The sequence below is a fragment of the Miniopterus schreibersii genome (assembly GCF_964146895.1).
Source record: "Miniopterus schreibersii genome assembly, chromosome: 12".
Lineage (NCBI taxonomy): Eukaryota > Metazoa > Chordata > Mammalia > Chiroptera > Miniopteridae > Miniopterus > Miniopterus schreibersii.
In genome coordinates, this window is record NC_138112.1 from 71,269,215 (window position 1) to 71,281,328 (window position 12,114).

The 12,114-nt window shown below is 63.6% G+C and overlaps 1 protein-coding gene across 2 annotated transcripts; it reads right to left on the reverse strand.

Annotated features, from left to right (window-relative positions):
• Nucleotides 1-2,988: 2,988 nt before the first annotated feature.
• MRGPRF (MAS related GPR family member F) lies at nucleotides 2,989-11,852 on the reverse strand. Of its 2 annotated transcripts, none has more exons than XM_081154191.1 (3): nucleotides 11,456-11,852; nucleotides 8,370-8,483; nucleotides 2,989-4,764 (listed from the first exon to the last, which is right to left on the reverse strand). In XM_081154191.1, exons 2-3 carry the CDS (start codon nucleotides 8,415-8,417, stop codon nucleotides 3,781-3,783), a joined length of 1,032 nt encoding a protein of 343 aa, XP_081010317.1. In that variant the 5' UTR covers nucleotides 8,418-8,483; nucleotides 11,456-11,852; the 3' UTR covers nucleotides 2,989-3,780. The 2 variants fall into 2 exon arrangements, with proteins under 2 accessions (XP_081010317.1, XP_081010318.1); XM_081154192.1 differs by lacking the exon at nucleotides 11,456-11,852 and adding an exon at nucleotides 9,086-9,177.
• Between the last annotated feature and the right edge of the window lie 262 nt (nucleotides 11,853-12,114).

The window sequence follows — 12,114 nt, forward strand, 5'->3', positions numbered from 1 at the left end:
GGGAGGGAGGGATCCTCTCGGCTGAGGGCTGTGACCCAAGCTGTGCTTATGCCAGAAGATCTGGGGTTTTAAAATTCTGGCAAACACTAGAAAACCCGAGTTATCGCAAAACCAGGGCGGACGTGGGATTGGAGAAAGCGGGCGGCCTGCTCCCTCTCCCCAGGTAGGAGGCAGGAAGGGGCCCGGCTTTCGGGCTTTGTACTCGCTGGGCCCCCTGCCGAACACGTGTCTGCCTCCCACCCCCACGTCGATTCAAATGCCCACAGCCTGACACAGGGCTGTCCCTTTGGTCTCAACTGAGTGTGGAATCCAGCAAGGACGCCCGGGGTGTCCTTGGGCTGTGATAGGCATGCCCCCGAACCCCAGCTCCCCATGCGTGCTTTGCTGGTGGGAAACACACAGGTCAGGGGCCTGAGCTTCCAGGGAAGCGAGGTGGTCCCTGCCCGAGCCTGTGGCCGGTGGCTGGGGCTCCAGCCAGGGCCGGGCACCTGCCAGGACTGACCTTGGGAGAGGAGCTGCGTCTGCGAGCCCGGCTCCCACTGTGGGCGCTCACAGCTGCTGAAGATGAAATGAGATGTGTGGGCGGAGCTCGTAGCACAGGGCCCACTGCACACAGTAGGCCCTTCCCTGATGAATGGCAGTCACTGCCTTAATCACCTGTGCCGGGGATGGGCTGCTCCCGGGCATGTCCCTCCTTCCGTGGCCACCGCCCCATCCCCTTCGCCTCCCTCCCCTTCACCTGCCCGATGCCTGACCGCAGTACTGAGGACACCAAGGCACAGCAAGACCGAGGTCCCGCGACTGGTAGGTGGTGCACCCCCTTTCCGAGGCTTGCTTTGGACCCGCCCGCCCATCCCCTGCATTGTCTGACAGAGTGGGTGGGCCTCTCGCCCATTCATTTTCGCAGAGAGGGTGGCGATCCGGACTATGAGAAAGGGCAGAGCTCCGTCCCTCCCCGGCCCACCCTGCGTGTCCCAAGGGGGTAGAAAGCCGGGCTTGGTGACAACCGGGGGAGCCGGGCAAGGGCGCTGGCCTTCTTTCTTTGTCCTTAGTACAAACAGCGGTACCCACTGCCCGAAACTCAGTTCTGCGGACCAGTGGTTGTCAGGGCAGATGGCTAGACGGCTGGCTCGACAGTCTCGGGGTGAAAATCCGTGACGCTCGGGGCCTGAGCCTCTGGCCTGCACTAGACACCCAGAGGGCAGGCTGGTGGGGGGCGCTGGGGCCCAGCTGTGCTGCCTTACGGGTGGGGTGGGAGGACAGCCCATCGCCTGTCCCTGCCTGGCTCTGTGGGGCGCTTGAATAGTTAAACACTGGGGGAGCGGGGAGGGAAGTGGGGGAGGCTGCTCGTGGTCATCCGTGGGCCTCCCTCCACTAGCCCAGAGGTGAGGTGGTCCAGGGCCTGGGCAGGAGGTGCAGAGATCCTCCTGGGACCGTGGGTGGCCGGGGGAGAGGAGGGCTTGCTCCCTAGACAGGCTGTAGCGATCTAGTGATTGGCACACGAGAAGTGTCCCCCGGCTGGGAGGGGCCCAGATCCTGGCGTTCACCCCTCACCCTCCCCGGCCTGGCGCCTGTAAGGACGGATTCACGATCATACCCAGGCCCAGCCCTTTGCTCACCACCAGGCCTCGGTAGTGGGTGAGGGATGCCCAGCCACCCACCCACTGGGCGTGGGCTCTGAGCCTCGGCAGCGAGGCCACTTCAAGCTCCTGGTTGGGGAGGGAGCTCCCCACAAGGGCTCTGGGCTGGAAGCCTGGGGTGGGTGCCCCCCAGGAAGAGGCAAACTCCGGGCACTGAAAACCCGGGCCCCCAAGTGCCCCCTTAGCCAGCTTCAGGCCTGGGAGGCGTTGTGCCATGAGGAATGATCAGGGAAGCTTCTGGGTCCTGGTTGGCCCCCTCATATGTCCTAGGACCCTGCCTGGCTTCTCTGAGTCCCCAGACATGACAGACGTGGTGGACCAACTCTGCTCCCCTGAAATTCTCTGGGTGGCCTGGGGAGGTGACCCAGCTGCTGGGAGAAGGGCGGGTGGGCACCTGACCTCCATCATCTGAAGCTCTGAAACCACAGGGGGCCCCCTCTCTCCCCAGATCAGTGGCCTTGCTGGCAGGGACCGTTGGGCATGGCTGGGACTGTTGGAAATGAGAGCTTGGGAGCAACGGCCTGGGGTGGCCAAGAGAGTGGCCCTCGGGGACGTGCACGTGGGGATCAGCTTGCAGCCCCTGCACTGGGGCCACCAGGGTAGGATGCCAGCCGGGGGTAAGAGGTGCTCTCCCTTGATGGGCAGTCCACTCAGCTAACCACCCCTCCCGCTCAGAGCCTGGACACAGCCCTTGGGCCCCCTCCTGGCTCTGAGGAAGAGGGGCCTGCTCCTGACCTGGCCTCTGGTGCCCCTGCCCTGCTCTCTCCTTGGGCCCATGAAGTGGCAGGGTCCCCAGAGCTTCCACAAAGGAGCTGGGGGCCGTGCTGGACCCCAGGAGCCCAGGGTGGGGCTGACCTGAGGCAGGGGGCAGGCAGGACCCTTTCCTGCCGTCTCCTGGGAGGGGCCCCGGCTTCTGTGGTGAGGTAGGGAGGTGCCGGCGCCAGGGCAGCCCTGCCTCAGGGCGTTTGGACGGGGCGGGGTGGGAGAGGGTGCAGCCCCACCCCAGGGGGCCTCCGTGTGGACATCTGTGCCCCTCACAGGCAGAGCCCGGGCAGCCAGCACAGGGCCTGGCGCCAGGTAGACGTGATGACAACCGAGGTCCCCGGGGGAGCACGGCACCTGGGTGGTGAGAGAGGGCACCCGGAGCATGGCGCGTGTCGCCGAGGACCAAAGCTCACCTCGAGAGGGAGCACGTCGGGGGGAGCACAGACCATCGGAGGGGAGGGGGACCAGCCCGGAGAGGAAACAGCTGTGGGCGGAGCAGGTGGCGGTGGGGGAGGGGTGCATGGAAAGGCCGCTGCCCGGGAACCTTAGCGGGGGAACAAGACCACGGGCAGGACCGAGGCAGTAAGATATAAAACCTTTATTGACGTACGTTTATTTCATAAAACTTCCTTTGGCTATACGGGGTCCCTGTGCTTGGAGGTGGGCTGGGTGGCCAGGTAGAGCCAGTGCCCACTTTCGGGTGGGGCCCGGGCCCCAGAGACAGCCTGGGTGGTCTGCAGGCGCCGGGGTACCGGGAGGACAGCAGCCGAGACACACCCCGTGCTCCGTGCTCCGGGAGGGTGCTGGGGCCCGCTGGCACGGAGCCAGCAAAGAGGGTGACCTACCCCAGCTGCCCGGGGTCCTCCGTCTCCCCCCTGCTTGCTGTGACCAGAAACACACCCATTAAAGTCACCACAGGGTTCATCGAGGGGGCAGGGGCGCCACCTGCAGAAGGACTGAGCCACTAGGCAGGTTACCCCGCGCCCTCTCCCGTGTAGCTCCGTTTGTTCGGGTCCACCCCACGGCGGGAGGAAGCCGGTTGTGTCCTTTTCAAGGGGAACTTGTCAAAAGGGGCAGCAGGTGGCCCCTCTCCCCTCCTCTCTGGACCAGCCTGGGGCGAGGAGGGCCCTGCCACCCGGGCCGCCTTCCGCGCAGTGGGCCGCGGACGGAGGAGAGTGGCCGGGTGGGGGCGGGCCCGGCGAGGCCACGGGTCTGCTTGGTCCCTCACGGAGCCTCCAGCCCGGTGAGAAGGGGTCCTGGGGGGCGGGAGGCGGGCTTTCCTGTCCTGGGGCACCGGGGCGGCTGCCCAGATCCTGTCCCCGGGAAGGGTCTCTGGGGGTCTGCTCGGCCCGTCTCCCCCGCAGGTGCCCACCCCTCAGGAGGTGTTCCCGGGGGGGCACTGCATCTCCATGGTGACCGTGTTGGGTGTGCCGCCCCCGGCCTCGCCGAGCTCGGCCCCGTCACGCAGGGCCCGCTGGAAGACCACCCTGAGGGGCTCCCACAGCCGCTGCGACTTGTCCCTGCCGGCCAGGAAGTAGACGACGGGCTTGGCGCTGCTGTTGACGCAGATACACAGGTCGGTGACGTACTCGGGGAAGGGGGCCGGGATCTGGAAGGCCCAGAAGAGGAACCAGTCGATCCCCAGGTAGATGGAGGACACGAGGAAGACCGAGACCACGGCCAGGATGACGTGGTTGAGCTTGGCGGAGCGCTGGCGGCGCCGGGCCCGGCACTCCACGTGCAGGACGAGCGCCAGGCAGGGCAGCACCATGAGCGGGCAGAAGACCAGGAAGAGCAGGACGCCCAGGAAGATGTCCGTGTGCCTGCAGGCCGCCCCGGCCGCCTGGCGGCCCAGGAACGCGCAGAAGTAGTTGTGGATGCCGGTGACCAGGAGCGACAGGGTCCAGAGCAGGGCGCACACCACGGCCGACAGGCGCTTGGGCCGCTGGCGCCAGTACCAGGCGGGGAAGATGACGGAGAGGCAGCGCTCGGAGCTGACGGCCGGCAGGAGGCTCACGCCCGCCACGAAGGTGCAGAGCCCCAGGACGCGGCCCACGGCGCGCACGTACTCGGCCAAGGCGCCCCGGAAGCCCCCGGTGCTGAGCGCGGACAGCACGGCCTTGCTGGACAGGTAGCCCGCGTCGGCGCCCGCCAGGTGCAGGAAGTACACGGAGAAGGGGCTCCTCCTGATGCAGAAGCCGAAGAACCAGAGCACCAGCCCGTTGCCCGCCAGGCCGCACAGGCAGAGCAGCAGGAAGATGTAGTTCATGACGGGCGGAGGCGGCAGCGGGGCCAGCTGCTGGATGGTCAGGAAGCCGCGGCTGTAGAGCTCCGGGGCCTCGCTCAGGCCGGGGCACATCTGCGCGGCCGAGGGAGGGGACCCGGTGAGGCCGGCGGCGGGCCCGGCCCGGGGCCCCTGCGCCCCTCCCTGCCGACCTGTAGAGCCGCTGGCTCTGGGGCGGCTGCTTGGCTCCAGCTAGAGCGGGCGAGGCCCCCGGTTCCATAGGGCGCCGCCACCCTGTGACCCCGAGCCTGAGCTGGCCGCCCACAGGGGTGACAGTGACGTGCCCATCCCTCATCAGGCCCCGGGCCGCCCACCGGTCAGAACAGACACTGGCTGTGCAAGGTAAAGGGGAGCCGGGGAGCTTCCCGGGCGGGGGGAGGTGGGAGAGACAGGGCCAGGGAACGCAGTGCTGGGTCCGGGACCGTGAGAGGGTGGAACCTGCTGCCGGGGCTGGTACTGGGCAGCTACGGGAGGAGAGGGCGCACTGCGCGCACGATGGTATCCTATCGATGCGAGTGGACCGTGCTACGAATGGGGATGTCCTTGTTCATCGAAGGTGCGGACGACATCCGCTCTGCTCGGGTCTGCAATTTACTTGCAAGTAGTTGTAGGGCGGAAAGTGTAGCAAGGGATAGAGAGAGATACAAACACAGAGACACGCATACAGAGAGAGACACAGAGAGAGAGACACACACACACATAGAGAGACACAGAGAGACACATACACACACACACAGACACAGGGAGAGAGAGCAAGTGGCCCTGTGGAGAGAGACTAACAGTGAACCACTGGGGGGGGGGGGGGGTGTGTGCCAGGCACTGTGCTATTCTCCCAGGTTTCCTGTACATTTGCAATATTTCACACTAAAGTGTGAAGATATTTATTAAAAAAATAAAACCATGCCCAGCTGGCGTGGCTCAGGGGTTGAGTGTCGACCTATGAGCCAAGAGGTGACTGATTCCTGGTCAGGCCACATGCCCAGGATGCAGGCTCGATCTCCAGTAGGGGGCGTGCAGGAGGCAGCTGATCAATGTTTCTCTCTCTCCCTCTCCCTTCCTGTCTCTGAAATCAATAAAAACATTTAAAAAAAATAAAAAATAAAAGGAAACCAGGTGCAAGTTACAAAAAGCAAAGAGTGGGCCTGGCTCACAGTGGGATCAGAGAGGCCTGGGGAGTTGGGGTGGCCCCCTGCTGGGCCAGGGAGCCCTCTGGGATCTAGATGGTGGGGGATCTAGTCCAGGGGTCCCTGGGGAGGGGGAGGGGCTGAGGCAGTGGCTATTTATCTGGCTCTACAAAGCACTTTAATATTTTAACAGCTGATCCGACTGCTCATGTGTATACAGCAAATGCCAGTCTGGCCCGTAGGGTCTGGGCTGAGATATAAATGCGTGGAGGTGGGCCAGGTGCAGGAAACGGAAGACCCAGGGGGCAGGGTGCAGAGGCAGGCTGGAGAGAACCCTTTCCAAGTAAGTGGGCAGCCCCCCACTCCAGCTCTGGTCATCTTTCCCCCGCCCCCAGAGGAGCCAGAACTCTAGATTGCAATGTGACTATCCTGATCTTTAAATGTTCATATTTAAAAAACACTGCACGGGCCAAACACAACACATCTGCGCGCTGGATGCAATTCCCGGGCTGCAGATTCTGGTCTTGACCTCTCGCTCCCAGCGCTCTTGCTGCCCAGAGGCTGTCACTTCGCTTCCCACACCCGGGCAGGCATCACTAATCCATCTCAGCTCTCACCACACCTGGCAGGCATCACTAATCCATCTCAGTGCTCTCACCACACCTGGCAGGCATCACTAATCCATCTCAGCGCTCTCACCACACCTGGGCAGGCATCACTAATCCATCTCAGTGCTCTCACCACACAGCTTGAACCTGGCCTTGGCCCTGGCCCCACATTCCCAGCCTCCTGTCCACTCTAAAGCTGGGTATCAGTCCCCATCGCTCGTGACTCACAAAACAAAACAAAACAAAACAAAACGAAACAAAACAAACACGAGGTTCTTGAGGTAGGACAGTTCTGCCACCTTTAGGATGGCTGCCAGCTCTGGCAGAAAGCAGGGTCCTGAAGGCTTGCTCTCTGGGCCTGACGCCCCCTGAGTCAAGGGGAATCTACAAACAGGGACTGGAAGGTGTTAGCCGAACTTTGGGGAGTCTTGATGAGGTCACTTTAAGGGGGTCCTGTCACCACTCATCCTCCTCTAGGTACATTTATTGGCTCAACATCTCTGTCTGTCAACCCCCAAGCCCCTTAGTCGCCCTGTTTTTTTGGTTAATCCTTGCCTGAGGATGTTTCCCATTGATTTTTAGAGAGAGTGGAAGGGAGGGAGGGAGGGGAAGAGAGAGAGAGAAACATTGATATGAGAGAGACACATCCATTGGTTGACTATTTCACGTGCCCCAGCCAGGCCTGGGGATCAAACCTGCAACCCAGGTACGTGACTGGGAATCGAACCTGCAACCCTTGGGTGAGTGGGCCAAAACTCTAACCACTTAGCCACACTGGCCAGGGCTTAGCTTGATCTTTCTCAGCCATTCCTGCCGGTAGTGTCGACCACGCCAAGCCACAGAGTAGCCTCTCACCAGCCTCCTTTCAGCTGGGGCACCAGACCTAGTGATTCCTGAGACCAGGCCCTAAACAAGCCCGCGGAGGACCAGCTCGGACGCTGGGAGGGGACTGGCTGCAGGGCTGGATCCGACGGGCAGATCACTCAGTGCCTCTGCCGCTGGAAAAAGCCTGCAATCTGGTCCTGGAGTCAGAGCGGGAGGCCGGGTGAGTCACTGGGTGTGGAGCTGCCCTCCCCAGACACATGCCGCCTGGAAAATGCCTGCTCCGGAGCCTGGCCCCCTCCTCGGCTCTGCCTTCTCTCAGGGGGCTCTGGAGACTCCCCCCAGCCAGTCTCTGCCCCTGTGGCTGCCACTGCACAGTGGTCACTCTCAGAGGAGGGAAATGCCAGGGACTGGAGGTCAGGGCCCTGGGCAGGAGTCCCGGCTCTGCCCCTGGGCTCACGCCCGCCAAGCCACTACCCTAGCGGGAGCCTCGGGCTCCTCAAACGTTGGAAGGCGGCACCAGGTAAACGCGGAGTTTCTTCCACCGTGAGAGTGTTTTGCCTGATTCAGGATGGAATTCGAGTGTTCAAGGGCCTCTGGGGAGAAGGGGTCCTGGGGGTGGAGGTGGGGGTTGTCAGTCTTAGCCACGGCTGGTGTCTGAAGACAGGAGGTAAATGTGACTAAGACCCTGGCCTTGGGCCACACTGGCAGGGTGACTCGGAGCAGGCAACGCTCCATGGAGCACATGGCATCAGGGCTACCTTGGAGCTGGCCTTTCAGGGTGGCCGTGGAAAATAGCCGACCACCCCATCTCTGCAGGGAAGGATAGAAGGAGGCCTCTGGGTTGGTAATCTATGCCCCCAAGGGATGCACAGGTATCCAGTCCTCTGTGCTTGCCTCATTGATGAGGACACTGGGGATCCGAGGGACCCAGTAACCAGTGCCGGCCATAGAGCCCGAGGGGCCCTGCTGCCCACCTGTTGGTCCTGACCGGGAGGATGGGACCGGTGGAGGAGAGTGGGGAGAGGTGGGGAGATGCTGGGCTGGGTCTGCCCCCTCCACCGCACCTGTCCCACCTGCCCGGGGCCACGGAGCGCCCCTGCCGTGGGCTGCCTCTGGCACTTGCCTTGTTCCTGTTGGTGGGATGGGCCTCCCAGGAGCAGTTTGCAGCCATCTCCGGGCCTGAGGAGTCCAGATCCCTCACAGCTCTGCTCGCAGCTCACTGGCTGGCACACCCCACCTGCGAAGGCAGAAAGGGCCACATCAGGGCAGCAGTGTTCTCCCCTCCCCAGACCCCTGTCCCCAGGCTCCTAGGGCTCTTACCTTACAGGAAAGGCTGACCAGTAATTACCCGGCTACCTGAGAGGTAGGGCCATGTGGGAGGCACAGGGATCATTCTGCTGAGTCCAGAGCCCGTCACTTCCTGCCTGGGTCCCTCACACACCCTACTGACACGCTGGTGAGACCTCCCTGGGAGCCACACAAACTTGCTGGGTACCTCCTTTGTGCTCAGCCCATGGTGGGACACAGGTTCTCTGCAGTCAGTCCCAGAAGGCAGGGAGGCTTCCTGGAGGAGGAGGCCTTTGGCTGGGCCTTGTGTTTGTAACATGCTAAGGTGTCTGGCCTTTCCCCTACAGGTGCCCTGAAGGCAGGACAGCTCGGTCATCATCAGCATCATTGTCACCACCATCAATCCCCACGTCAATGACTGCCAGCTGGACGCTGAGCACTGTGCCAGCTGGCCCACACCTGTCATCCTGTTCGGTCCTTGTGATCAGCTATGAGGCAGGTATGGTCATTCCCCTTTGAGTGGGGCACCAAGGCTCAGGGAGGTGAGGTCACCTGTCCAGGGGCACACACCAAGGCCCACGCTGTGGTTTTGCAGGTTTGCATATGGTCAGGACTCCAGCGGGTGTGAAGGCAGGAGCAGTTGGAGGGAGCAAGCCAGGAGGTCTCTGCCAGGGCCAAGGCTCCAGGCTGGTAGAGGGGCAGCTGGACTCAGCCGGGAGGCTTGGGAGGGGCGACAGTCCCAGGAGGGGGCTTCTCTGCCAGGGACTGGTCCACCCTGGCTGGGCAGAGCTCATTGGTCTGCCTGCACTGGGTCCCCCAGCCTGAGCTCTGCTTCCACAGCCAAGCACCTACCCCTCCTACTGTGCAAGTGGGGAAACTGAGGCTGTGTGCAGAGGAGGGGTCTTGCAGGGGCACAGCCCGGGGAAGGCTAGGCCCCTCCTCAGCTGCAGGGAGCGCTGGGCAGCGTGCACAGCTCCACTCCCCCGGAATTCCTTCCTCCAGGCGGGGCAGCCCCCTCGCCAGCCACCAGGGGCAGGGCGGCAGGCCCGCCCATCACTGGCTGGAAAGGGTGGCTGTCGGTGCGGGTTGCCAGCCCCACTTAACCCTTGGTACCCTCCAGCCAAAGGCACCAGTGCAGCCCCCAGAACCTTGCGACCCTGGACAGCGGCCGGTGCAGCATGGGGGCTGTGAAGGTGCCCCAGGGGGGCTACTAGAGGGGGTGGGAGCCCTGTGCGCGGGAGTAAGTGAGCGAGTTCACGATGCATGTGCAGTGTGGGTTTGCACAAAGCTGTGCCAGGGAGTGTGCATCTTACCCCTGCTCCCCCCCCAGTCTTGACTCTAGTTGTCTCCATTGCCCCAGGCAGGCCTCACGCTTCTCTGTGCCTACCTGCAACCCCAAACCTACCCACCTCACCCCATCCTTCCCGGCCGCAGGTCCACCCCCTGCACTGCACACTGTCTTTTCAGTGCCCTTCCAGGCAGGCACCACCCCTTAGGGCTGGGCTCTGGGCTTGGACCCCAGGGACATCCTGACCATAGAGAGCCCACCCTTTCACCCAGGCAGGTGAGACCCCTGCTCAGCTACACAGGTGCCCCAAGGGCAGCTGGCTGGGACCTGCGCATGGTGCCCTGCTTGGGCGGGGCAGTAGTTGGCCCAAGCTCACCTCTGCTGACTGATGGATGGGTGGGTGGGTGCAATTGTGTGTCTCTGGGCCCGCAGGGAAAAGCTATTGCACTCTACAGAGAGATCTGGAAGCCAAGTGGACCCCAGATGGGCCATAAAAAGACATGTGTATGACATATGCGTGGGCCATGTGTGAGTGTGCGCTCCTCAGGTTGGGATGGGGCCTATGGGAGCTAAAGCAGACCCCCCACCCAGAATGCTGCCAGCTCAGCTCATCCCTGACCCTCTCAAAACCCAAAACCCAAGGATGGGCCCCCGATTACCTGTCTGTCTCCTCCGGCCTTAGGAAACCCTCATTTCCTTTCACCCCCACCCCACCACGACTCAGCCCCAAACCTATGCCAGCCCCCAGGTGAGGCTGTCCTCCAGGAGGCCCAGAGGGGGACCGTCAGACTCCAGTTCTCCAATCTGTCTTCCCAGCCCCTCTCCTGTCCCCAGGCTGCCACCTGGGCTGGACCTGGGAGCCCTGGCAGTCACTCCCCCCAGACACAGAGAGCCTGCGTTTTCTCACTCCAGCCCCTGCCCCCCAGTCCTCCGCTCACAACTTGTGTTGAAGAGGCTTATCTGGGTGGAGGGATACCTTCCAGGTTTCATGAACAGCCTTGACCCAATGCCAGCTCCACACCAGGTGTCTCAGGCCTGGGACAAGGCAGGACACAGCTGTCCAGCCTCCTGTGGCTGCCCAGGCTGGTCCCCCTGTGTCTACCCCAGCACGGCCCCCCGCTGCCTGAGCTCAGCCCGGGAAGGAGGGAGCCCAGTCGTGGGGCGTGGGGTGTGCAGAGTGCGTGAGAGCAGTGGGAGCCATCTCCCCAGCTTGGGATGCTGCCCACTGGGTGTTCCCTCCCCACCCTTCCAGGCTTGGACAGCTGCTGCCGCCGGGGTGGTGGAGGGACTGAGGGGGAGGCCACACCCGCTGGAGGGCAGGATAGGACCTGGAAGCGGAGGGCAGCTTGGGGGTCGGCGGGAACTGCCAGGACTCCAGGGCCTGCTCCACAGAAGGAGGAATCTCCAAGGTCCCCGAGGTCCCTGGGACTCCTGGAGCCTTGAGGGTGCCATGGGAGGCGCTCAGGTGGTGACAGCCCTCTCTGGGGTCTCGGGGCTCCTGCTTGGGGCTGCGTGGTTGTTGGGAGCTGCCTGCCCTGAAGGTGCCACCTTGTCCTCCCTCCCTGCCTGGCCTTCGCCCCGCAGCCCGGTTCCTGCACCTCCCTCCCCCCGGGCCCTGGGCCCCACGGAGCTACCTGCAGCTGTCCTGGTCCTCCAGGGCACCCCTTGCTGGAGGGCTCCTTCGGTGCCGCCCGGCTCGGGCCGCGGGCCGCGGGGCTGCAGGCCAGCGCAGAGCGGGCTGGAGCCTCGGGAAGCAGGAGCCCGGAGCGGTGGAGAGCCCTCGCCTGCCGCTGGAGATGTCTTTGGAAGCAGAGAAGCAGAACCCGCCCCAAACCCAATTCCAGGCCCGGCGGGAGGGGGAGGGGGAGGGGGAGGAGGAGGGGCTGAGCGGGATGAGGCTTGGGGAAGGAATGCCCTGCTCGGGAGCACCCCCCCACCCAGAGCCCCACTGGGAACTCATCTCTCAGCCTGGTGACGTCAAGTTGGCCCGAGCACTGTGGCCAGAGTCCAGCTGCTAATCTCCCGCGCATCCTGGAGAGAGGGAGCGCCCGCTGTCCACTCGCCTGGTGCCTCCCGTGGGCTCCCACTGGACTTTTGGTGTGGGGGGGCTCGGGCCCAGGAGGGGCGGGTCCCCACGAGTTGTTCATATGGACTGAGGGCTGATACAGAGAAGCCGGGAGACAGCAGGCGAGGGCTCCCTGGAGGGGGAGGTGCAGGCGTTTGAGAGGTAGACTTGGCAGGGACTGTGAGGCCACCCAGGTGGCGCTGCACCCCCCCACACCCCGGAATCTGC